At 40.0% G+C, this 27,171-nt stretch overlaps 1 protein-coding gene across 4 annotated transcripts; it reads left to right on the top strand.

Annotated features, from left to right (window-relative positions):
• Positions 1 to 812: 812 nt before the first annotated feature.
• On the top strand, positions 813 to 25,897 carry LOC133528562 (uncharacterized protein CG45076-like). 4 transcript variants are annotated; one of them, XM_061865988.1, is made up of 12 exons: positions 813 to 1,048; positions 5,137 to 5,244; positions 12,027 to 12,134; positions 18,242 to 18,436; positions 19,073 to 19,185; positions 20,733 to 20,875; positions 21,077 to 21,238; positions 22,458 to 22,659; positions 23,117 to 23,162; positions 23,316 to 23,750; positions 24,113 to 24,219; positions 25,432 to 25,897. In XM_061865988.1, the coding sequence occupies exons 1-12, from the start codon at positions 977 to 979 to the stop codon at positions 25,559 to 25,561; spliced, it is 1,821 nt and encodes a 606-aa protein (XP_061721972.1). In that variant the 5' UTR covers positions 813 to 976; the 3' UTR covers positions 25,562 to 25,897. The 4 variants fall into 4 exon arrangements, with proteins under 4 accessions (XP_061721972.1, XP_061721974.1, XP_061721973.1 ...); XM_061865990.1 differs by lacking the exon at positions 5,137 to 5,244; XM_061865989.1 differs by lacking the exon at positions 12,027 to 12,134 and having other exon boundaries at positions 815 to 1,048.
• The last annotated feature ends 1,274 nt before the right edge of the window (positions 25,898 to 27,171 follow it).

Genomic DNA, 27,171 nt, shown 5'->3' on the forward strand with positions numbered 1-27,171 from the left:
TGTCTAATTATACAGGTAACCATGGTAACTCCAGGTTTAACCGGTTATCCCCAGGTTAGTGGGATAATGCAAGTGGCCCTTAGTCTGTTTCTGTTACAAGCTCGCTAGCGACCGAACCAGTTGGGACCCCGGTTTTAGAGATTCAGTAAAAATGTAGATACCTTTAGATCCACAAATTGTACATGTACAGCTGCAAGTATACTGAAGGATTGAATACTGAAATAAGCTACCTATGCGTGTTAGGCATGCAGCAAACAGTTAAAGTACCTACCTAGAAAAAGTGTAGGTCTAAAAAAAATCTTTCCTCAGATTGTATATCTAAAGATAGATACATTTTGCGGTAGGTACCAACCGCCTCAATTAAACGGTAGGTAGGTACAACTATAGTAGCACGGTTTATATCCAATGATTAATTGAAAATGTCTCGCTATTACGCGTCTCATTAGAAATACGTAATATTTTCTTTGCGGCGTTTGAGCCAAAGTGCTCAGTTGCGTCATTGTTTTGTTGAAGAAAAGTGAAATAATAATCATTGATGACAGAGCGCTAGGTTTGCCAAGTGCCACCGACGCTCCTCACGGTTCGATACTGATGAAGGTGCTCTGGAAATACTACGGCGTAGATGACTTTGAATCAACTATTGTAAATAGCCATCCTACTCCTACTTTCAACCTTCTCGAAGTAAAAGCATTCCATGACTCATCGGCGTAAACAAACCACGGTTTATTTTGATCGTCTGCATTTATAAATGCATTCTGCACTGTCATCTCTAATTCGCCTTAACCCAATTGTTAGGCTCTTGCAACCTTAATATTCTGTTTTATCAATTTTGAGGAAAAGAGCGGGAGTGACGTGGAAATTGCAATGACAGTAGTCTAAATATATCCGGCGCGGCGTCGCGCGTTTGGCTGGCAGCGCGCCTCAGTCGAGATCTGACCGCCGCGAGTCACACCCGAACGATACCGAAACAGCAACCATGGTTTACGAAAGTGACTTTTATACCACCCGCCGCCCTTACAGGCCGACGTCTACCTACAGCAGCCTCACGGTAAGTCTCGTGTACCTAACACCGACCCGTCGCGGCCGGGTCGGCCGGGCACACCGCTCGGCCGGCCCCGCCGCGACTGCACACCTCTGACACCTCTGAGCGTGTAGTGCACCGCTCCTCGCTCCAACTCTCTCTTCCGGGAGCCGGACACCCTCGCACCAGCTCGACCCTCGACTTTCACTCGTCTACTATCTAATCAATCTTTAATCATTTAACAAGTGTTCGTCTCGGAATAGGGATAACAGATGTCGAAACGTCTCGCGACGACTTCCGCTTGTAAACATTCCTGATTGCTTTCATTAAGTGTCCTAGGTTAGGAGTTTCGCGTTGACGTTAGCGGTAGGGAACCGGGAATATTCCGCAAGTGGGTCAGATCGTGAAACGGAGTCGTAAAGCGGAGCTAATACCGGGCGCGCCAAATATAGCCGCGGCTGGAGGCGCGGCCGACTAACGGCGACTTACGCTTGCAGCGGCCGACGGTCGGGGACTGGGAGAAGGTGCCGTTCGTGCCGCGGCCGAGTCTCGTGCCGGACCCGGTGACGGCGTTCGGACGGCGCGCGGCGCGAGCGACGCGGCCGAGCATCCTGGACCCGGTGGCGCGCGCCGCCATCCCTCCGGCGCCCGAGAGCAAGCTACCGGCGCTGGCGCCGTACGTGTCGCCGCGCGAGCAGACGCGTGCGCGCGTGCTCGCCGCTGTGGGCCAGCGCGAGCGCGCCTACGCGGCGGACCCGCTGGCTACCCCCCGCGACCACATGGACGTGGCACTGGCGCACGCGCACGGCATACCCCTGCACGAGCCGCGCCGACACGTCTACTATTCCAATTACGCTTCCTATTGAACGGGACGCGTGGAAAATTTTGTGTCGCTTTCGCTTTTGTAGTTAACCCTAACTTCGTCCGCTGGAGACGTATGCTCAATTAGATGGGGGTTATCGGGGGTAGTCTCGCGAAGGACAAAAGTCCGTGGAGAAAAGGTAGATGACCGGTACACGACTAGTTAGGCGGTCGCTATCAGGAATGATACGGAAGATGAGACGAGTTCGATACACATGTTATCGCGGATTCATTGACTGTGTAAAATATAACGGATCCTAGATAGATAGTCGGGCTGGTGCGAGGGCGGTGGGGTGTGGCGCGGTGGTGCTAAGGGCCCGGTTGTTGCAGACGCCGAGGCACTACGTGGTGGTGGACCGCGAGACGGCGCCGCGCCGCGCCGAGGAGCAGTACTCCTACTCCTACTCGAGCACGTCGGAGAGGTCCGACGGCAGGGGCCTGCCCCAGCGTTCCTCGTACAGCACGTCGACCGAGCGCCGCACCGGCAGCGGACCCGGAGGATACAACTACACTTCGGAGCGCAGCAGCAGCCTGGGAGGTCCTAGCGGATACTCGTACTCCTCCACCACCAGCGGCCGCCTGCCCTACGGCACCACCTACCGTCACTACTCTTACCGCGTCTAGGCCCGGCTCCCTTCCCCCCCAATCCCTAATTCCCCTCGGCCTCTAATCAGTATTCGCTAACGCAATGTGATCACTCTACTTTATTGTTAAGCAAGTAGATGTGAATCTTAATTTAAAGCTTTTTGATGATTTTTTTAGTGTATAAACTTTATTTATTTAAGCTCTATGGTTTAGACTGAATTTTTAATAAAGCTTGCATTTTTATGTTCTATTTTTCTTTTACAATACCCATAGACTGGGAACAAGGGCCGGTGATGAACTTGACCCTTTACTAACATGGTTATTTTTAAAATCTATCTGAATCTTTCTTTATGTATGAGATAACATTTTCCTAAATTCTAATTGTGGCATATTCTTACTTTAAATACATCTTAGGTACATTCGATGCAGCAGTAAGATATTTCGTGCACATAAAAGGTCCTTCGAGCCGGATGTAGAGGACTAATGATACACATAGACATAATAGCATTTGCATTAAAATTATGTAAAAACAAAGTTACATTAATAGCTCCGAATAAAGATTGACACTCCAGAGTTTTATTAGTAGTCAAGAAGGTCGTTTCCAGGATTTAACTAGTAACGTTACGCGTCTATTATTAAATCGTCAATACACAGGAAATTCGTGGGAAATGTGTCTGTATTCTTCCAAAGCACAATTTATCTAAATATTTGAATAAGTAATAATGTACTACATATAAAACAAATTCAAAACAGATTTACAATGTAAATAAAGATAGCAACAGGCAGGCAGGTTAAGAATAAGTAGGTACCTTTTTTCTAAATGAAATCAGCACTATAAAACGCTCCACAAGGTAATTTACGAAAGGTAAATAAATAATTAACTCTTGCCAGAAAGTGAATCTGACAGAAAATAAACGATAGTGCGTCTACTAAAAACAAATATAATGTCTATAATAATTTGTTTTCTGACGCGGTAGGAACACCGAACAGCTTACAAGGTGAACAGTCAACCATGATTTTATTTATAAACTCAAGAGTTAACTATGATGCAGTTAATACATTTAGTAATGAACAATATAAAAATAATCTCGTGGGAATCTTTTTTTACAAGTTAAAAACGGTAATTGAGATTTGAAACTGCTAGTACATATTTTGCATTTAATTCCCAGAGAAAATAATATTTGTCTCATCTGTACGAATTAAAAAAAAACCATGGTGCCGGTCAAAATCGATATATTGACCGGCACGGTAGTATAGAGGTCAGTCTTCATCGGTCAAGCAGGTTATGGCACCGAATTTGATTGGGGCGTTCTCAAGTAGATAATCGACTTCGTAATCGTGCAAAAACTCAGTTTTTTAGATGCCACATTAGGTATACTTATGGGGAATTATTAGGTATACTTATAAAATTAAGGAAGTATGAGTATATAACTTACTATACACGGCGTTTCACGATCACTAGGAAACCGAAATATTTTAATAGTGTTATTCCTGATCATATTTGAAGACTAAAATGTCGTATAAACTTTTCTGGAATTAGCCTAGTTTCAGAGTTAATGCCAATTGAAAATAATAAATATTTTTATTGTTACTTAAAGTGTTAGCGTTAAGGGCCTTCTTGTTGGTTATGTTACTACATAGTCATCAGCATTGATAGATATAAAAAAGTGACAAATATAACACTTTGCAAAAACTAGGTTTTACGAAAAAAACAGAAACATCTTTTTGTGGCGAAATTGACCTACCTATACAAAATATTTTTACTTATTTTGGCCTCAGAAATGCGTGGTTAAAATCTTTTGGGTTCCATGTGACACACCGTGTAAAAGAATACCCATAGTTATTAGAGATGCAATATAGATAGGTTAAGTGGATAGATGAAGGCGTGAAATCAAAAATAGTACTAGAAGTCGTAGGGAATAAGGTTAAGAGGTTAAACTTTCCAGTGACAGGAGGTAGTTCTTGCCCAAACTATAGTCGTATTTAAATATTCATGCGATTGGCAACGCAATTGACAAGACGAATATTAGCGGGTGTAGTATTTTCTGGATTTACACTTACACTTGAGTTAGTCGCCTCGCACTAGCACGAGTGTGTAAATACGGGACTACGGGTTAAAGTCTATGTAGGTGCAGTCGCCAGATATATCGGAGCGGCCAAGGTGCTCACAAAATCTCAACACGCCTCTATTGTCAAGGCGCTAGAGTGCTCAGATATTTTTGAGCAATTCGGCCGCTTCGATATATCTGAGGCGATTGTACCATCGGCTTTTCTGTGTCACTTGTCACAGTGACATTAATATCCGTACCGGCCTTTATATTTATTGGCAGTATGACAAGGAACAAAGTGTCATAGAAATCAAATTCCTTGACTGTACCTAACTTACAAATAAAAGGGCTCTAATACTTAGCATTTTACATTTCCCGAGTCCGTAAAATTAAACCGTTTAAGCCTCCCAATTCGAAAGGTTTGCAAAAACCCTTCGTCCTAAATCAGGAACATAAAAAAAACACGCACACTGGACAGAATTTTACTCGCATTTTTCTCCTCAAAAAACTCCAGTCCAGAGCGAAGTCAATAGGCAAAAAGATCTAGGTGTACCTACATACGTATTTACCTTTTCACTAAATAAACCTTGATCGCTACTACATTCTATTTGTCGTCTACAGTCGTTGCCTTTGAGCCCGTTGACATCCATCTACTACCTCTCGTCTTCGTTTCGACCCTACACGATATATAACGACCCTTACGTCACGTACATACCCCGACTCTCACAGGTGAGTATATACAAATACATGTATATAGCTCGTGTATATAGATCATTCTGCAAATATTGGCTTATCAAGTTATCACGCAAAGCGCAAATCCGTATGTTATATACCATTGCTTTTATCATAAATATAAAAGGGGGAAATTCTTGTCGATTCTACATTCTACACCTTCGTGACATGAACGTATTTAATAAACAAATATTGTGTTACTTTACGAGTAAAGCTAATTCATTTTAAAATAAAGTTACATATAAGAATAAGATGATAGCTTTTGTTTTCTGTTTTATGTTAACAAACTTTTTATAATTGATCCTTCGAACCGGATTGAACCGAACGAATCATCAGATTTAAATTAGACAATTTTAAGTTACACTTGTTGATATTATAAATACTATTTATGTCACTTTGACGAGGCTTAACAGTCAAAGTGGTTCAAATGAAACTGTAAAAAATACCTGATAATACAACAAAAAACTGCAAGTATAAATTATAATTATTATACCTTGAAAATCTACAGGCCGGTCCAGAACCAGAACATAACTCAAGTCACGACGTCACGAGTCTTCGTCAAATTTCATTAACTGGGCGTGCCCGTAATTTGGTCCTTCGAGCCGGATCTTATCAGTGGATACAAGGAAAATCGATCATTAGACGGTTGTCATACTGACGCTGCATCCAGATACCCTACCGCGAAAACAGAATATCGAAAATGTCTTTATATGCCTCTGTATCGCTCGATATGCCGCTTGAATATATGCAACAGCGATAGAAAGGTAATAACGGAAATTCGATTTGTTTTTCGCGGTAGCCCCTCAGAAATCAGCAGTTTGAACACTAAAAATAGAGAGAATCACAATATACAGTCTATTAACAGAACATACAAAAGCCAATGTTAATACACAGATTAATGTCACTATTAGGTAGAATTTGTTGCTTCCATTATCTATGCTCAAACAAATAGTCGCAGGCAGTGAGCACCACAGGGTCCTAATTAATTTTCGAAAAGTAGTCATGAAACTCATGACATGACAATACGTAAAAGGTCGCATTCCTATATTCTAATATAACATCACCTTGGCCTAATTCACACGTCATATCAATATCACGAACTAGGCTATCCACTTCACAGTTCTTGCTAGCGATTTATTTCTATTTAACATTAAAGTAAGCACTAGCAAAGTGACACTTATTTTAATTAATCACAATTAAGCGTGTTACTAGCTACGTCCCACCAGTAAACCACCAGTTAAATAAGCATGTAGCAGGTAATTACTCACAGAACATAGAAGTATGTTTCACGTCATGTGTCAGAGGCCAGAAAGCTGTAACGTCCTAGGACTACTTGCAATCTGACACCTCGCGCCATTTTTATTTTTTATTCGAACGACTCGATTTTTTTTATCGAGTCCGTCTCGTCTACCTCTACACCGAATTCGACGTAATAAAATGCGGAAATATTCATGTTCCCCACATTCAGTCATATTTTCATAGAATGTCGTTTTTATATGACATTGCTACTCTTTGTGATTATAAAGTCTGTGCATTGTTAGCTTGGTCCGGCTACAGGAAAATAGCATTAAAAAATAGAATAGAATAGAATCTTTATTGCTCTCATGTTGGTGTACAGGTCTTACACTGGGTATAATAGTTACATTGCAATTGTAATTAGATATTTCGTGTACATAAATGGTCCTTCAAGCCGGATGTAGAGGACTGATGATACATATAGACATAAATGGGATAATAGCATTTGTGTTAAGATTGTAAAAAAACAAAGTTAGATTAATAGCTCCAAATAAAGATTGACATTCCAAAGTTTTATTAGTAGTCCAGAAGGTCGTTTCCAGGATTTAACCAGTTACGTTACGCGTCTATTATTAAATCGTCAACGCAGGGAATTCAATTCATGGGAAATGTGTCGTCTATATCAGGCAGGCAGGTTAAGTATAGGTAGGTACCATTTTTTTATAATAATTCAACAAATTTGCCGTTGAAATGACATCAGCACAATATAAGATGCAAAAAACGCTACACAAGGTAATTTATGAACGGTAAATAAATGATAACCCTTGCCATAAAGTGAATCTGACAGAGCGAATAAACGATAGTGCGTCTACCCAAAAGCCAATGCCAAGCCTTGATGTAGCCAAAAGTACAATTATAATGGGCTCATAATTTGTTTTCTGACGCGGCAGGACCAACGAACAGCTTGCAAGGTGAAGAGTAAACCATGATTTAATTGATATAATATCAAGGAATAACCATGATGCAGTTAATATAGTAATGAAAAATATAAAAATAATCTTGTGTTGTGGGAATCTTTTATACAAGTATTACAAGTTAAACGATTTTAGATTTAGAACTGCTAAAACATCTTTTATTACATTTAATTCCCAGATAAAATAATATTTGTCTCATCTATACAAATAAAATAATATACATATAATCTTTGTGCCAGTCAAAATCGATATATTTACCGGCACGGTAGTATATGATGAATGATTTGAATTAATGATTTATTTGCATATGAATATTGGGTTACATAAGTAAGTGTTGGGTACAATATTTTAAGTTAGTTTCTCCGAGATTCTACCTATAAAGGTGTACATGCACTGTATATTGGCTCGATTCGCTACTAACAGTAGTAGAATTTCCCCACATTACAGAAAATTATACATCATAGTTAAATTTATATCTATAAAGTTATACAATATCAAGTCAAAAAGTTACGTCATACCGATTATAAATATTAAAGTATCGAAAATAATTACAGAATGAGTGAGTGTCACACACCGCATACACGTCAAGGTTAATAAGGATTAAAATTTATAATTTAAAACGTCATCAATACTATAAAAACAACACGTACATAACAACTCGTAGAGCTTACGTTTAAATTCCGGAGTTGATCAAGATTTTAATGCCACAGGAATTTTAATAAAGATTCTGATGCACATAATGTATGCACTCTTTTTTCTGACTACTAGACTATGTGGCGGTATTAGCATTTGGTATTGTCTTATGGACATGTTGGAAACTTTCCCCGGTGTGGGAAAGAGTTCTGGATTTTTCTTAACAAATAGGGAAACCTCGTATATGTAAAGGCAAGGCAGTGTAAGTATATTTAGGTTAGGGAATAAGGGTTGACAGGATTCCCTGTAGCGGATACTACATATAGCCGTTACACATTTTTTTTGTGCTACTAAAGCTTGATTCGCATGTACGGAATTTCCCCACATAATGATTGAATCTTACAACAGACGCAATGTATATGGTAAGCCATAAGTGCTGTTTTCATGGAAACTGTTTAAGTCGCCACAACACGAAACAGAATTTGTCGATTTTTAGGATTCCGTAGCCAAATGGCAAAAAACGGAACCCTTATAGATTCGTCATGTCCGTCTGTCTGTCCGATTATGTCACCGCCACTTTTTTCCGAAACTATAAGGGCTATACTATTCAATTTGGTAAGTAGATGTATTCTATGAACCGCATTAGGATTTTTACACAAAAATAGAAAAAAAACAATAAATTTTGGGGGTTCCCCATACTTAGAACTGAAACTCAAAAAATCTTTTTTCATCAAACCCATACGTGTGGGATATCTACGGATAGGTCTTCAAAAATGATATTGAGGTTTCTAATATCATTTTTTTCTAAACTGAATAGTTTGCGCGAGAGACACTTCCAAAGTGGTAAAATGTGTGTCCAAAGTGGTAAAATGTTGAACGAGATCTAGTAAGTAGATTTTTTTTAATACGTCATAACTGGTACGGAACCCTTCATGCGCGAGTCCGACTCGCACTTGGCCGCTTTTTTACATACTACGGCGACCTGGTCTTTCCAATTACAATATGTATCTAGAATTATTTCTAGAAATCGCGTACTAACTTCTTCAATTTCGGTGTTGTCGTGCCTTACTTTAACATCTTGTTTTATGGCTTTGTACGATTTGAATTGCACAAGATTCGTTTTGCTTAAATTTATTTTTAGACTATTTTGATTTAGCCATGTAACTATAGACCTTGAAGCAAAATTTAAATCTACTTCAAAGTTGTTAACATTGGTTCCCTTAATTATGACTGTCGTATCTTCAGCAAAAAGGATGCATTCGTGCTTCGTAGTATCATGTAAATCATTAATGTAACCGAGAAATAGGAGAATATAGAGGACAGTCATCATCGGTCAAGCAGGTTATGGCACTGGATTTGACTCGGGCGTTCTCAAGTAGATAATCGACTTTGTAATCGTGCAAAAACTCTGTAAGTATTTTATTATGGATAAAAATTAGGGAAGTATGAGTATATAACTTAGTATACACGGGTTTTCACGAGGAACCCGAAAGATTTTAACAGTGTATTCTTGATTATATTTAAAGACTAAAATGTCCTATAAACTTTTCTGGAATTCGCCTAGTTTCAGCACTACTGCCAATTGAGAATAAAACATATTTTTATTGTTAATTATAGTATAGTGCTAAAGGCCTTCTTGGTGGCGATGTTGCAACTATGGGACGTAGTCTAAATATCTTCATTCATCGATGCCAAATAGTGACAAATAACACTTTGCAAAAAAAGGTTTTACTTAAAAAAATAGTAATAAACAATTTTAAGTACAGGTTTACAATAACATTTGATTATTAGGTACAAATACCTACATTAAGAAAAAACTATTAAAAAATACAAAAAATATAAAAAATAAAAATTACCTATATTCAAAACATTTTTTCCATTTGGCCTTAGAAATGCGTGGTTAAAATCTTTCGGGTTCCTTGTGATACACCGTGTATAACGTACTAAAGAATACTCATTGTAATTAGAGATGCAATATAGATAGGTTAGGTGGATAGATAAAGACGTGAAATTAAAAATTGTAGAACTCTAAATATTAAATTAATTTTACCGTTTACACTCACGCGTTTTTAGTCACTCGCGCGACATGTTTCGGAGAGCCTAGGTCTCCTTTCTCAAGCACTAACAGTGCGATTGTAGAACTTGTAAGTAATAAGGTTAAGAGGTACCTTTCTAATGACAGGAAAGGTTGCTCATGCCCAAAGTATTGTCGTATTTAAAGATTCATGCGATTGGAAACACAAATGACAAGACGAATAGCGGGTGGCGCCGCTACTAGCACGAATGTGTAAGTACGGGACTACCGGTTAAAGTGTATGTAGGACTGTAGACTGTAGGTACAGTCGCCATCAGATATATCGGAGCGATATTGAGCGCATTGGCGCTAGAGTGCGTGCTCAGATATTTTTCAGCAATTCGGCCGCTTCGATATATCTCATGGCAACTGTACCATCGGCTTTCCTGTGACACTTATTGTCACAGTGACATTAATATGATCCGTACTGGTCTTTCTATTTATTGTCAGTATGACAAGGTACGAAGTGGCATATAAATCAAATTCTTTGATTGCACCTAAATCACAATGAAATAAGAGTGCTCCAATATTGCTACACTTGATATATCATTTCACATTTCCCGAGTCCGTAAAATAGCGATTAAACCGCCCAGGACAAAAGGTTTGCAAAAATCCTTCTTCCTGAACCAGGAATATCAGTCATTGCATTAGAGATGCATATTGCAGAAATTACAAGAAATGCATTATATAGACTCAAAAATACTATATCGAATCTGGAATTTACTCAGCGTCAATCTGCGAATGAAACTTTGTAATTCTTTAGTAGGTACTTTCTAAATTTGATTATGCAGTCATCGTCTATAGTCGACGTCTACTAGCCCGCACTGACCGTATTATAATACAGAGAGTGCAGAATGCCGCCGCGAGAGCATGTGACATTTTATTTAAACTCAGCAGGTATTCTCAAAATGGCACTTCGTAGAAAACTGCACTTGTCATTTTTGTTGTTTGGAGTTTTTAAAACGTCAGAGCTAGAGTATCTGTACCTACGATAAGTTCACATCGCGCAAGCAGGTCGAGCTTGTATGGCATCAGATCGGTTTGTAACGAATTGATATTACCCCGTCAACGTACAGCTGCATTTCAAATAAGCTTTTAATATATAGCAACAAACTGCTGGAATAATATACCTCCACCCCTCAAAAACTTGAATACAGTAAGTAAGTAAGTATTGCTATAAGATATTGTTAAATTGCGGATTAAACAACATCTTATAGCAATACCAATCACGCTACCTCCTGGTAGTAGAGCCACGCCGTCATATTTATAATGATGATATTTATGCACCTTATGTCTTCAATTATTTATTTTTCATTAACCATATTCACACTCATATATATTATCTTACATATCTTATCTTATCAATCTTGTATGTTAATATACTTCCTTTAATACATAGCTATTCATTTCAGCTCACACCATACGAGTATTTGTTTTTTCCAAATTCTAATACATATAGTTTACACTCATACATAATAACATAACTTAAGCCATTTAGTTTCCGACTAACAACGAGTAAGGGATAATATATCAAGGGTCTGCCTGAAAACCAGCGTTGTAGTAAATACACTGCAACATTATGCTGAGGCAAGCTCTTATTTAATTCTCGTGAATATTTCTCTCTTAAATTTACAACTCAATCTCTTAGTTTTTCAGTTTAAATTTAAGGCTCGTTTGTATTAAATGCCTATGAATAAAAGTAAACACACGCACAATGGACAGTATTTTACTCGCATTTTTATCCTCAAAACTCCGAGCAAAAGCAACAGGCAAAAGGATCTAGGTTTACCTACATAAGTATTTTAGGTACCCTTACACTAAGAAAACCTTGATCGCTACTACATCTTATTTGTCGTCAACAGTCGTTGCCCTTGAGTCCGTTGACATCCATCTACTACCTATCGTCTTGGTATCGACCCTACACGACATATCACGACCCTTACGTCGCGTACATACCTCGACTCCCGCAGGTGAGTATATACAAATACATGTATAAAATGTATATAGCTCGTGTATATAGATCATTCTGCACGTAGTGGCTGATCACGCACGCAAATAATGTGTAGAGTAAACCTAATGTTAACATAAAGTTACACATAAGAGTAAGATGATAGCTTTTGTTTTCTATTTTATATTTAAATTTTTCATAATTGACCCTTCGAACCGGATGAACCAAACGAATCATATTTAAATTGAGCAATTTTAAGTTAACACTAGTCTTTAAATAGTACTTATCATGTCACTTTGACGAGGCTTCACAGTCAGAGTGGTTCAAATGAAAAAGTAAAACATACCTGAAACAACCACACAACCACAAACTGCAAGTGCAAATTATTGTTATTATACCTTGAAAATCTACAGGCTGGTCCAGAACCTAGAACATAACACCATAACATGCACTATTACCAGTCTTCGTCTAATTTCACCAAGTGGTTGTGCGCGTAATTTGGTCCTTCGAGCCGGATCTTATCAGTGGATACAAAGAAAATTTATCGTTACACGGTTATCACACTGGCGCCGCATTCAGATGCCCTACCCCGAAAACGAAAATTGAATTACTGCCTCTCTATCGCTCGAAAATATTAAAAATAGAGAGAATCACAATATAGTCTATTAACAGAAAATACAAAAGCCAATGTTAATAATATAGGTGGTGTATAGATAATATGGTTCTCAGATAGGTATAATCTGTTGCTTCCATTGTCTATGCTCGAACACCAGGCTAAAAATACCTAATAAATTTTCTACCCTAATAAATACCTAAAGTAGTCACGAAACTCATGACATGACAATAGAAAAGGTGGCATTCCTATGATCTAATATATTAACGGTACCTTGGCCTAATTCTCACGTCATATCAATATCACGAACTGGGCTGTAAACTTCACAGTTCTTGCTAGTGATTTATTTCTATTGACATTAAAGTACTAGTGACACTCATTGTAATTAATAACAATGAAGCGTGTTACTCGCTACGTGCCAGGTATAACCAGGGTGCAGGTAATTGCTCACAGAACACAGAAGTATGTTTCACGACACGGGTAAGAGAGGTCAGAAAGATGTAACATCCTAGGACTAGCTGCAATCTGACACCTCGCGTCATTTTTAATCAATGAACGCCTCATTTTATTTTATCGAGTTCGTCTGGGCTACCTCTGCATTGACTTTGACGTGACAAAGTGCAGAATACCTTTGATAAACGTCATAATTTTATAGAAATTTGTCGTTTTTTTATGACATGGCTACCCTTTGTTTGCAAAGTCTGTGCAGTGTTAGCTTGGTCCGACCACAGGTGTATACGAGTATAAGAAATAAAACAGGAAAATAACACTTCAAAAGGATACCTAATGATTGCACCACGATTCATTATTTGGCTCCGACAATGAATGGCACACGTAACTTTCGTTCTAGGCATCCATCATACTTATACTCGGTACATACATCATTCATAGAAGAGTTATATAGGAATAAAACATTATGAACTCATTAAGTTGATGCATAGTTCGCGAGTTCGATGAATGATGCTCATAGGTGCCAAACTGTAAATAAATACAGAGACATGATTAACAACTTTAATATTTTTACCTGCAGGCTAGCGTCCAAGTGTTAAATTGGGGTATAAGGTACAAGTAACTCTAGCATTATTGTGACAACCAAACCGGTCAAGTAGTACAGTCGAGTTCATAAATATGTATACATTTCTTAACCTTAACATATTCATTGCCAGCAACGCATATATGCGTTCACCGTCATACAAGTTTATTAATAAGCAACGCCCCCTGGCAGTGAATGAGTTAATGACGTAAGTCTTAGTCCCGATTTGTCCCGGCTTATTGCAATGGCTCACGGGAGCCTGAGGTCCGCCTTATGCATACGACACAATTCTAGAGATCCCGGTCTACATCGATAATCAGCCTGATCAAGATCGCATGCAGCACGCAGCAAATGGTCAAGGTGCAGCCAGGGCATGGCCAGTTACCAAGATGTTCTTTTATCCAGCAGTGGCCGTCGATCTTATAAATTGAGCCCAGCAAAATATTCTTCTCTCCTACGCTTTACAAAAACAATGCATGTTTACAAAATTAATTGCGCATTTGGGACTTTCATCCTGCCAAGTGATTCCAGCGGTTAAGTGACGTCATTGTACAGCGCGTTTCACAAGTTCATTACTGAAAATATCTTTAGAATGTTTACGCGGATCAGTCGAGATGGATACCTACAGCGAATGTTTTACAAGGTTTCATTTACAGCTTTGTGATAATCATGGTGGAATATCAAAATAACAAGTTCGAAGTCTTATCATGTCTATAGGTATTAGGTACATACGTAGTCAGCAACGGACTACCTATTACGCGTACGGCAACACAAAATCAACGCGAACGCTTTTTCTAATCTGATGTCATTAAATGAGCCAAGTAAATACCATCTTACTATTCTTACTTGATAATGCAGAGATAACTTTAATTCAGGCGACTGTAAGGTAAGGTAAGGTAAGGTAACCCAGAAAGGTCAATTAAATGTACGCCTAAACAGCCAAATTTAAGGAATAATTTGACGTAATTGTATGATCCTTAACATACTTCATTACTTAATCTCCGTTAATTTTCTTAGGTTCAATAGTTATATTCCGTAGAAATCACATATTTAGTAAGTAGGTACGCTGATGGTATACGAACCTACATATAATGTTTTGGCAAGCAGCCAAGCGGCTAATTACAAAGTCAAACGTAACACATTGTAAAAAACATTCTTTCAAAAAGATATTGTCGGGGCGGAGAGTACTACAAATTATACGAAACACATGGCAGTAGGTAATTGTGAAGCCTGGCAACTTCACGGACGACGAAAGCAAAGCATCTATCTAGGATAAAAATAGAGATGAGTAGGTACTACGTGATACTTTACTTCACATAGTACTACTGAGTACTATGTGAAGTACGTATTTACATATTTTTAACTTGATTACATACTCGTATTCAGCTTGGGTGCTAAGTACCATTGAGCCATTTAGCGTCCTAGCTAAATCGGTTGTTCAATGCTTATGCCATGGAATTTGCAATATAGCTAGAACCCTAAATGGCTCAACAATCACGGAGTGTGACTGTACAAAGATTGAGGACGAAGCATTTAAAATAAATGACATTTCATAGTAACAGAATTGTTGGTTTACGGTGTGAGTTATCTAAATCTGAGAAGTTCTGTCTTGTCTGTCTGTCTTCAGTCACCGGAGTCTACTCATCATATGATTGCAAATTTGCAATGCATGTCCATGAAATTTAAGTCGCTAGGAAACATAAAACCTATTGAAATGACGAAGGGATGTAAGAAAATGTTTTTTTATTTTTATAAAGTCAAGAATATTTAAACAACAGCGGACACAGCAGTTGCGAGAACGACGCAAAGAATGCGCTTATAACTAGGTTCCTACTTATATATTACATTCTAGTCAAAATTTATGAGCTCTCTCTTGAACATAACAAAGGCCGGATCTTGAAGGGAACGTAAACATTGAACATTCCTGGCAAGAGACCGAAGGTTGGCTAATTACCAACTACTATGCCAATGGAAAAAGATCAGATGAACGTGGGTATGACGTGATACTCCCTACCTTTTTTTTTCTAATCGGGGATTTAATAAAACTTTGTGGATTCCTAAGCAATTTTCACGAGTGTTACTTGGCACAGTAGCAATGGGAAACTTGGAAACTGAATGGTTATAAAAACGAACCACTTTATTTTTTGATGGATATGGTTTATGCATGCATGTAATTTCATAGTTTTGATGCAGATAATAGGTACTTGATATATGTTTATTGTTGTCGAGAAGCATAATGTAGGCACGAATAGGCATAGGTACACAATAATTGTCATTCATTAATTCTGTTCAATACAATGAATAATTTGGCAGTAAATAACTACCATATTACTTCGTATCTAATGTTATGAAAGGTACCAAACTAAGACAGCGTTGCCAAACAATGGTATAGCAGACTTTACACTTCTTTATCACACACAGTCCACAGATCAGCATTCCCTGGCAGATGATGTCAGGTTTCAATACTAATAGGTACTAAATTATTAATTATAATAATTTCAATTATTTACATTATCATACAAAATCTAATTTTAGGTACCTCATGACTCACTGGCCTCACTGCCATTGATCCACGCAATAAGGTCTCCCAAAAATAGCCCGTGATACTTCGTGATCCGGCATTTCATAAACAAAATGGAAAAAACAAATCGTTGCCAAACTCTCGACAAAAACAAACTCCATGCTGGAGATTGATTGATCTGGTCTACGTTTATCTTTTTCCCCACTTCTAAAAAACTAGGTCATTTTTTGTGCTAAATAACTCCGTGGAGATTTGTCCAGACTATTTGAACCTGAAGGTGGCGATAGGTTTGTCCGGCTCTGGCGTCATTGAGTAATAGTTACGAGGATTTAAATAGGTACCATCATGGAACGTTATATCTATAGTTCTACTAAGCGTAACGTAAGCGTTTAGATATTATAGGTACCTAAACCAATAAAAAACAATCACAATTTCAACTGGTTTTGATTTTATTGCACATTGACGCCAACTATTTGCATGAGTTGCTGCCATAAATGCTTTGCATCTGTCACCAGCTATGTGTGAAGTAACGAATGCAGTGAAATAAATAAGCTTCGTCAGTTAACTACGCTTCTGAAGAACGACCAAGTAATATGAATAATTTTTGAATCAAGGCACATTTTTATATTTCTATCCTATTTAGTTTTTTTAATAATTATCTGGTGCTTTATTTCATGCATGGTCTGCAATAATGTATCTTAAATACAGTCGAATACCCTATTGCGGGTATCTTACCAATCAACCATAGGGCAAATCTGAAATGTGTCAAGGTGAGTGCAGTGACAAAAAAAAAACATGTTACCTCTTTTTCTACATAAATAGGACGCTGTCTTTTTAATTTCATTGTATAAAATCCAAAATCAACAATAATGGTTCTTTCACCGGTCTCCCTCATTGAAGTTGTTTTTTTTTTTTAATTATGAAATTTAGAGTCGGTTAAAAATGACTTTGGATTAAAAAGTAATATGTAACTTCTAAAGCATTTTGGCACAAGTTCCAACATAACTCTATAATCAGCTGGGATCTAGTGCAATTAATTTTATATTTAACCCTGTCCTGATATCTGCAGCGTTACTGCTGTCAGTGTGCAGGAAGGTATAAACGTGTCATTTTAGGGAAGCATGGGGGAATTGGAGCCTACTAATGATCGCGGGGCAATACGGGTTTACCGATAGGAGAACGATTATTTCCCAACACTCCTGAATGATATTTATATACGATCATTAAGTAAGTAAGTCCATATTGACACCACTTTCATTACTCGCCCGCTCTGATTACACCACGCTCCCCTACCTTACCATTAGGTACATGATATTCATTAGTAATTGTGTACAATAGATTAATTTGTCGTTCACCGTTTTTAGCAAGCTTGATTTGAGAGCAATTCTAGCAAAAATGCAAAATAATTAACAACGATATTTATTCGACATGTGCGTATGTTACGTCTTCGACAACAATGCTTGGTGCATAAAAAATGCAATCAGCAGAACAAGTTGGCGATGCCACTCTATATGTACAATATGCACATGAGGAATAAATACTCAGCACTATCGCTTAAGCATCATTTTCTGACCATTCAATAGAAGTAGCTGAAGAAAAACAAACATCAATTCAATCGAACTCCTATTGCCGAGTATCGTGGCTTTACACTAAAGCAAATCATGCAATTCTTCTGCATGAGTTTTGGTAGGTTGCTTCCGTTGAGTGCCACGCCATACCGAAATGTAAAGGCACCACAACATCCTTTACTGGCTTCGGTCTAGCCTATGGCATCTTAAAAGCTGTGTATACTTCATACATTTTAGTCCCCTGCTGTGTCGTAACGATTAAATCGTAATCGTTACTGTGGACGACCACGAAGCATAAAAGCGCCAAATACATGTGTGGTTAACCTCAACTACTTCTCATTGTTTCATCAGGAGGCCTTCATAAACTTTCTTATTAAACCTTAACTCTCTCCAGGCGGAATTAATATATCGTCCGACGGCTCGCAGCGTGACTCGACTCGTCACATACCCCGAGGCGCCGCACCATGTGGTCCGCGTGCGCGTACGCCCCTCGGTGGTGCTCCGCGAATTAGACCGCATCAACTACCGCCATCGCCCGCAACTCGCCGTCACCGCGCTTGATGAATTCTACAATGCAGAGACTACTAAGGTAGGTACCATACATACAGTATACCTACACTCCCTATTCTCTCTGTGAATCAGACCAACCAAATGGATTATTTCAATATGATAATCTCTTTTGATTTTCTCTGTGGTGGGAGCGCGACAATTGGTATTCTCACATACCTAAGGCTCGCACTGTACAAACGAATCGGTAGGTAAGGTAGTTTCAGCAGTCATCCCAGGCTACGCCAATATTCAATAAATATTCTAACATAAAATACCAACTACATATCTAATATAATACTCACTTGAAATGTTTTGCAAATAAATTCATATAGGTATTGAGCTGATCTGATTCTTAAGAAAGTCACAACTGGAAGTTGACTTTTTCAATATGCTTTCTTATTTTCCCGAAATATAAGAGCTACAGCAACAGCACAGATGATTATGATGACGATCATTATGCCTGTAGTATAGAGTAGACCAAAAAAGCTTATAGAAGTTTCTATAGAACTCTAAAATTTCTACAGAGAAATAATCAATTTACATCCGACATATTCTTCAAAGCCCGAACAGATTTCATATAAAATTTAATGACCATTTTTTTGCGACTTGCTGCTGCAATAGACAAGAGAAAAATAAAGACCTATCGATTGCTAACCTCTGAACCTCTCGATTGCAGTATTTTGAGGACGAAAAACGCCGCATCCGTGCCGATACCGCGTCGCTTCTGGCCCGCGCCCGGTCCGTGGTGCCGCGTGCTAAGTCCCTCGCACCCCTGGAGACATTATACTCGTAAGTTTTTGTGGATTCAGTTCATTCAGTAAGTCTCCTACAAAGCAATACCGGCCGAGATGAACTCCCTAACGATTCACGCTTTGGCTACCAAATGCAATGTTCGTATCTATCGCCATCCATTTGTCTTAATTGCACCAATGTAAACCGGTCGGCATCAGCCTCGAGCGTCGAGCGTCCACACTCATGCAGAACTAAGGACATACATATCGCAAGTTTCTTTTTACCGAGACTGAAATTGACGCCTCAACAAACATTATGTAGAGCCTAAGCCAAATAATGCCAAGAGTTTCCGTTTGATATGTTTGTCGCTAGGCTCCCACAAAGTAAAGTATCACCCTCATCCAGTACCTACTGACAATAGGTACCTAACATTTGGAAGGTACTGGTACACATACCATTTACTTCTTGAATTCGGAATAAGGGGTTGATATTAAAAGGGCGGATCCAGCGTTATGGTCAGGGGTGGGGGGGGGTCACCTGACTATAAAGTTAGGGTAGGGAGTCGCCAGTTTAGAAAAATATCTACTGTTTATCCTAGACACAGCACAGGGCCCAAGGTATACCCCTGGGTCATGACCCCCCTGGATCCACAATAGGAAAGGAAATTAAAAATAAAGATATTAGAGAGATATAAGTAGTTATTTCCGATCAGTGTTCCAGGCGGCTCTCATTGCACCCCAGACGAACTAGCCTAGATAAATATCAACAGAGCAGTTTCTTCTCACACCTGTTCGTGCGATCGTCAAGTTTTTCTTGGCCACATGTGATGCTTATAAATAGACAGCCCATTGATGCCCGACTGCCCTGGCACTGACATTGGGTTTTGACGACATTATCGCCCGCTGATCTATTGGCAATGAACACGACATACTCTAGCGTTAAAACTTCTAGTTACATTCGCCTAATTAGTGCAGACCTCTAGTTATTAGACACATGTAACAACAATACGCTCTCTCATATTTGGTTGCAATATATTTTCAGCGTGGGTGTAGATTTCATAGGCAAAATCTACGTACGCAGCGTAGGCAACGAATCACCGGATAATTATAGACTGGTTAAATGCCAGCAAATGTTTTGCTCTGTAGTGCTCCAATAAAATGTTTATGGTTTATTTTCATTGGGTGAACATATAGAAATAGATATTCATGGGTGAATATGAAAGGTTTTTCAGTCTAATTGCGATGTTTGCAACATTTATAGCTATTGCATTAAGTAAATTATTTTTGATATACAGTCTAACCATTGATTAGTACGATTATAAGCACTCGCCGCAGCCTTTCATAAATTGTGATAATAACAAATTAAGAATACGACATATCTCTGTAACTTTGGCTATCGAATTGCGAATCTCAGAGTCTCGTAAACTATTGATTCTGACCTCTTCTAATGACCTAACAGTGCTTATCTGTTTTGTTATTGCCTTTTGTCTCGTTTTTACATTTGGTGTATTTTCAAATTCTTCATAAGTTTCCACACATACTGCCCAACTTTTGTTTGGTCTGCTTTTTGGTATTTATTATTAAATTGAATGTACATGTTCTCAGATATTCCTATGGCGAGCCTGTTCCATACCGTTACAGCAGTGACGCTTATGTGGCTGGACTCCCACCGTCTCTACGCAGCATCGTCCACCACATCAATAACATCTCTTTCTACAAGTACCAGGAGCCTCCGAAGAAGTTCACAGGTAAGTAACCAAGCACAACAGAACATAGGGCACAAACAACTCAGGCAGATGTTACTACACAACAAAAACTCAATACCAACTCTTAACAAGTACTGATCTGAGTGATCCCTTTGCAACCTCTCTAGATTGTACTCAACGTCCGTAACCACTAACAGTCAGTTCCAGTGTGCCCCCCGTGATAACATGAGGTGTTCTCGCCAGGACGCGGCCACCTCGCGTGCCTGCACTACACCGGAAATAAAGCCTTCTCCAACCGCCGGCCTCTCTACAAGGAGATGAGCATCAGGGACGACGTCAATCTGCTGTCGTTCTATGCGAAAAACAGGCTCGCCGCAGCCGGGCTGGCCGACAACGCGGTCACAGGTACTACGACTGCATCGCAACTCTAACGCTCGCTCACCCTACGCTTAATTAAAGTTCAAGTAAAACGTTCGCAGTCGCTCGCTCTGTGTAGAGAGCGGGTCTAAACAGGAATATAAAGTCCGTGTCTAACACTGTGTGTGGTGTCTCTTGCAGCGGGCGCGCAGGAACAGCCGACGGCGGCGCTGAGCGCGTAGCCCCCGCGCACCCCGCTCCCGTCCCCCGCGCGCGCGGCGCGGACGCGGCTCCGTCCGCGCCCGCGCCGCGCGAGCCCTTCGCGTACTCTGATCTCGGTATAACACGCTCCGACTAACCTAGAGGACCTAGATCATCTATTTTTTTATCCATTTTTTCAGATAATTTTACTTCAAACGAATACTTAACGAACGAATTATAATTAAATCTATTTTTCTAGTCATTTTTCGTGAAGGAATGACTCTCCGTTTTGGAGAGGCTCCTGTCACTTAACAGAACTGATTTTAAGTAATAATAAATGATTATAACCGATCTCTTAGTTGTTTTAATCGTTCCGCATGATATACCTTAATAAATCCAGGCTTACATAATGCTTCGCTTTTGAATAACAGATTCGATTACTTTTGTTTTTTTAATAATTCAACACACGATAAACATCATGTTGTACATAACATAAACCTAAAATATACTAAAGCCTATAAATAAGCTAAGAACTAGAGACGAGGTACCATTTCATGAGATGCAAGCAGGTTAGCAGGCGCATCGCAGTCGAATGCAGCTTTCAAAAGTTTACAGCATGTATGGTTCCAGTGAAGACGGAAATATGATTAGGCTTGGTGATGAGCTTCTGGGTCTAACTGCTTGTATGAGGAAACCCGATGAACTGCAGCTGCTTGTTGTTTGTACACTGGTTTTGAAAAGACTAGCTGTGTTGTCCCTAACATCAACCATCAGATAGATTAGGTAATCTATCTGAGGGTAGGTAGGTATGAAGATAAATATTCCTTTAGACATTAGTGTTACAGATTTAATTGAAAATCGACATCATATCGGTAATATAAAATTTGGCACCACATTCAAAATAATCATTCCAAATCTTAGATCGATAATAACTGTCCAGTAAATTCCATTCGTTAAGCGCCTGCCATTAGGATTCATCTGTAATATACCACGAGATATCACTCCGATGAACACGCTAGTCTTTTCAAAGTGGCTTAAGCCATTGGTAACAATGGCCTGGGTGCAGTGAAACTGCAACCGTGGAGGCCGAGCCGCAAGTTCCAGGCTCCTAAGACGATGGACGACCCCTCGGAGGAGCTGAAGGCCGCTAAGGCTGAGAGGGAGGCGAGGTTCCGGGCGACAACAGCGGAGCCTGTGCTGACACCGGCGGCGGACCTGGCGGAGATTAAGAGAAAGAGGCAGGAGGAAGCACGCGCTGTTGAAGAGAAGTAAGACCTTAAGAGCTATCATATTACAGAAATTATATAGGGCCTCTAGCTACTAGGATGACGAACAATTTTCAGAGCAGAGAAAGCAATCAGGTTATCTAAGTAAGACTTTTTTTTATGGTAGAGGAGGCAAACGAGCAGACGGATCACCTGATGGTAAGCGATTACCGCCGCCCATGGACACCTGCAACACCAGAGGGGTTGTAAGTGCGTTGCCGGCCTTTAAGATGGGAGTACGCGGATGGGGTTTATGTATGTCTCAAATATGTAATAGGAATAGTGCTGAACAATAAGGACGTGCAGGTCATATAAAAGACCCGTAATGTATAGGTATGTTTTCCTTGCCATGCCAGGACCTGCCTGACTGATAACGTGATAACCGAATCCAATCGACAAAGATTCCGTTTCTTTAACAATTTCCATCAAAAGATAAATTTTAATTGACCGCTTGTTTCAGAGCTTTAAAGGAGGAAGCAAAACGTGAGGCGGAACGCAAGGCCCAGGTAATTATTATTTGCTAACGTGGTTTTCCACAATCACACAACTTGCTGGACTAGGTAAAAGGTATTTTCTACAACTTATAAAAAAGTGCGGACGTCTGAAAAATCGCCTTAAATTTGGGATGCGAACGATTACAACCTATACTTTTCTTTCAGGCTGAGCGTGAAGCGGCAGAAAAGAAGAAGGCCGAAGAAGAAGCACGCAAGGCCGAGGAAGCCAAGCGCAAGGCCGACGAAGAAGCTCGCCAGGCCGAGGAAGAAGCCCGCAAAGCCGAAGAGGCACGTTTAGCGGAGGAAGCAAAGAAGGCAGAGGAAGCCAGATTAGCCGAAGAAGCTAGAATAGCCGAAGAGGCGCGTCTAGCTGCAGAAGCTAAAAAGGCCGAAGAAGCACGTCTAGCAGAAGAAGCTCGTTTAGCAGAAGAAGCCAAGAAGGCTGAAGAAGCCCGATTGGCGGAAGAAGCCCGTTTGGCCGAAGAGGCCCGTCTGGAAGAAGAGAGGCAAGCGGAGGCCATGAGGCAGGAGGAACTCGCTCGCCTTGAAGAGCTGGAGAAACAAGCTCAGGATGAGCGAGAGGCAGAACTCGCAAGACAGGTAAACACGATTCCATATTTATACATACATATAAAGCATTCTCTATGGCGAGAAACTTAAGAAACAAAACATAAACTGCGTTAAACAAAAACCGGTACACATCTAAAACGATATATGTAGCATACCTATTACTTGGCTATCTGATGCAAAAAGGAACAAACATTCTATATTCTAATCTACCTAAGTAACATGAGACCCTATTGGAGAATGGGACCTAATTATGAATGATGGTCTTATGGCCATCGCATGATACGATTGTTGAAAGTCAGCGATATAACAGTGAGCAGTTTTTTCAAAACATAGACGATTGTTTCCTACAGATAAAATAAATCCAAAGTTTTCCCCGTTTTTGCATGTTCCAGGCGGCAGAGCTGGCGGAGATCGCGAGACAAGAATCAGAACTGGCCGCCGCCCGTTTGGAGGAGCTCTCACACAGCGGCTCTGCGGCCGAAGTGCCTGAGGCTGAGGGGTACGTATCATATCAACTCTATCTTATTGCTTTATTACAATTACCACCGTCGCGATATCGCATCGACAACAAAACCGTTGTGTTACATAGATTTGTGGTTAGTCAGAATACTCCTTTTAGAAGCTCTTTCGCAGACCAATCTTCATTCCATTTTTTACCACAATCATTGTCATAATATCAGCCAAAAAACTTGCACTGCTGGACAAAGAAAGGCTTAGATATAGGGGGCATGTTGAGCTCTATGAGGGCAGCGCAGGAGCCTCCTGTTTATTGGCGCGAAGGCCTGAAGTCAAGCTTAATTTTCGGATATTTTTGATTTAGGCTAGGTACTTAGTAGATGGAAGACCCTCCAACGCGCAAGGAAGCGTGTGTCTAGAGAACCTATAGGTTATAGGGAGGTGCTCGTGGGCTTGGTTTCCGCAACTCGACGTCATAAAATTGCGCCTATTTTGCGTGGTGGGTTGTCGGCACTACTCCTGCCAACCCAACTCTACCAAGAAGCCTAGCAGACCCTTGATGTTGCCGACGACTTCTGGGAGAGACCCCGGCGAACCGATGTGGTGTGCCCGGTACTCTGTCACTGACGTGGGCGGCTGTCTCTCTACCTCCATGCATTTATGCCCTGCAAAGGGTGCGATCTGTAGCACGTAGGGTTGACAGGATAATACTAGGTGCTTGTTTAGTGGGACGTGGCCAGTTATGGCCCCAGTTAAAAGCGACTGACGGGCCGACGGGGACTGACGAACTGTGGCCTCTTCAGCTGTCTCCACCTCCGTGAAAAACCGGGGTTGATTGTCGGGAGGGCTTCCCTCGCCTGCCTGCACGTGCCTAGGTTATACCAGTACTGTCGGTGTTTTACCTTTGTGTTATGTCGCAGCATGTTCCGGAGCCAAGCATAAGGCAGAGGTAGAATTGGCTCAGGTCCTGCCACCTATGTCGGCTGCATTGTTACCTCGCGAGTCGATGTGTCCTTTAAGCCACTGCAGGTTACCTACGCTGTTGATGGTGCATACCTCTGACAGAGCTTTGTGGCATTCGTATATTAGCCCTGAGTTGAAAGTAGTTGCAGAGCTTGTAGTGCTAGGGAATCTATTTATTAGATCTGTCTATGTCAAGTTTAAATTTTCAATTTAGTTCACAAGACGGCAGACGTTCCAACGTACACGTTTATTAAATGATATGTCGTCTAATAGCTTTTTATTTGTATTCTAGCGATTCCCAAGAGGCCGAGCCTGTTGTAGAAGAGCCCGAATCCCCTGAGGAGGAGCCCGCGCCCGCTGACGAACCCGTCGAGGCCAGCGAAGATGAAAAGGCAGAACCTGACGTCACGGATGAAGAATAATCTAAAATTTCTATCATTGTTACCATGAAGGGATACACAAGAATCTCTATGCATTTACACAATCAACTGATTACGCTAAATGTCATTCAATTTTCTAAATAGATTGAATGATATAATAGCATTAATGTAAGCCTCCAACACCAAATGTTTTCTGCTCCGTAATCAAATTACGTATCTATGAAAACACACCAATCCTTGCTACTCCTTCATGTGTTTGTAAAACTACCACCGTTAACATTTTCTTAAATTATATTGTTACAAAACAGTTAATGTTATAGGTTAAGTGTTCGAAATTGTATTTTTGTTAAATTTTAACAGTAAAAGACATTAACAGTTGTCTTTGTTTGCTTATTTTATAAGTACCTCCATTTTAAAACTGATCCGAGTGGTTAGGGATATCTCGGATTGTCGTAAATTGCAGGAAGACATTGACAATGTTGTCCAATAGAGTGTAGTGTAAACCATAAGATATACTTCAATGAAAACAAGTGCACGGTAATTTCAGTAAGTCGTGCACATAGGCCAATTACTTAGCTATCTCTACGATATCGGTAGAAAGCCAATGCAGAGAGTGTTGGAGGTGCGCGATCTCGCCATCTCGGGGTCCGCTTAGCTGCCGATTTATCAATTCGCGATGACGTCATTGGACTTATTGGTGTCTGCAAGAAAGCATTTCGTAACCTCGGTTTCTTGATGCGACCAGCAAAGGACTTCACCAACATCGCAGCGATACGAGCAGTGAGGCGAGAACTTGCCCTCGCTTCATATGTAGTTAGGGTGCTGAGAGGCGAGTTGTGTAATCCCGGGGTCCTGCACGCCCTGGCGCTGTACCTGCCAGACCAGCACGTGTGGCGCCGCCGCAGCCCACCGCTGCTGACCGTACGCCTTGCTCGCACAAAACTGCTTATATGCTCTCTAAATGATCTCACAAAGGCTACTATGTTAACATTTGGGTTAGTTTATAATTATATTGTCAATAACTCTGATTATTGATTTTTCGCTTATCTATTGCATCAGGCTAAACCTGTAATTATAGATTTAAGTTTCATCAATAAAAAAATAAAAAAAAAATCTTCAAAACACGGGACCTAATACAAAAAAGCCTATGACAGACAGACAAGACAAAGTAAATGGCCAGAACTGGACATTTCACCAGTCTTACATTTAAAACCAGTACTTGGAGTATACCCTACCCATGTTCTGGTTTTACTAATTTAAACTCAAAAGTATCAATAGGTATTCAACTAGCATTGTTCTGTGAAACAAGAGATGGATACTTTAGACTGACTTGGGAAAAAGTTAAGTACTCCAATTGTATGAGACAAAGCCTAGTAATATAACCTAAGCCAGCATAACAACTAGGGCATACTCCTAGTACAGATTTTATATAAAAGAACCGGGAATTTCACAATTCCGGCCATACAAAATCTGTACAGTGAGCGTGCCATAATTATAACCTTGCAAAAGGATCATAAGAAGTAAAATATTTCCTGGTTAAAATTAATCAATACATTTTATAAAAATATTGATGATTCCTTTTTTTGGGTGGCATACCACATTACAATCTATAAATTGTCAGAAGTTAACTCGGGAAACCCTAACTTTTGGGG

This window comes from Cydia pomonella, chromosome 19 (genome assembly GCF_033807575.1).
Source record: "Cydia pomonella isolate Wapato2018A chromosome 19, ilCydPomo1, whole genome shotgun sequence".
NCBI classification, from domain to species: domain Eukaryota; kingdom Metazoa; phylum Arthropoda; class Insecta; order Lepidoptera; family Tortricidae; genus Cydia; species Cydia pomonella.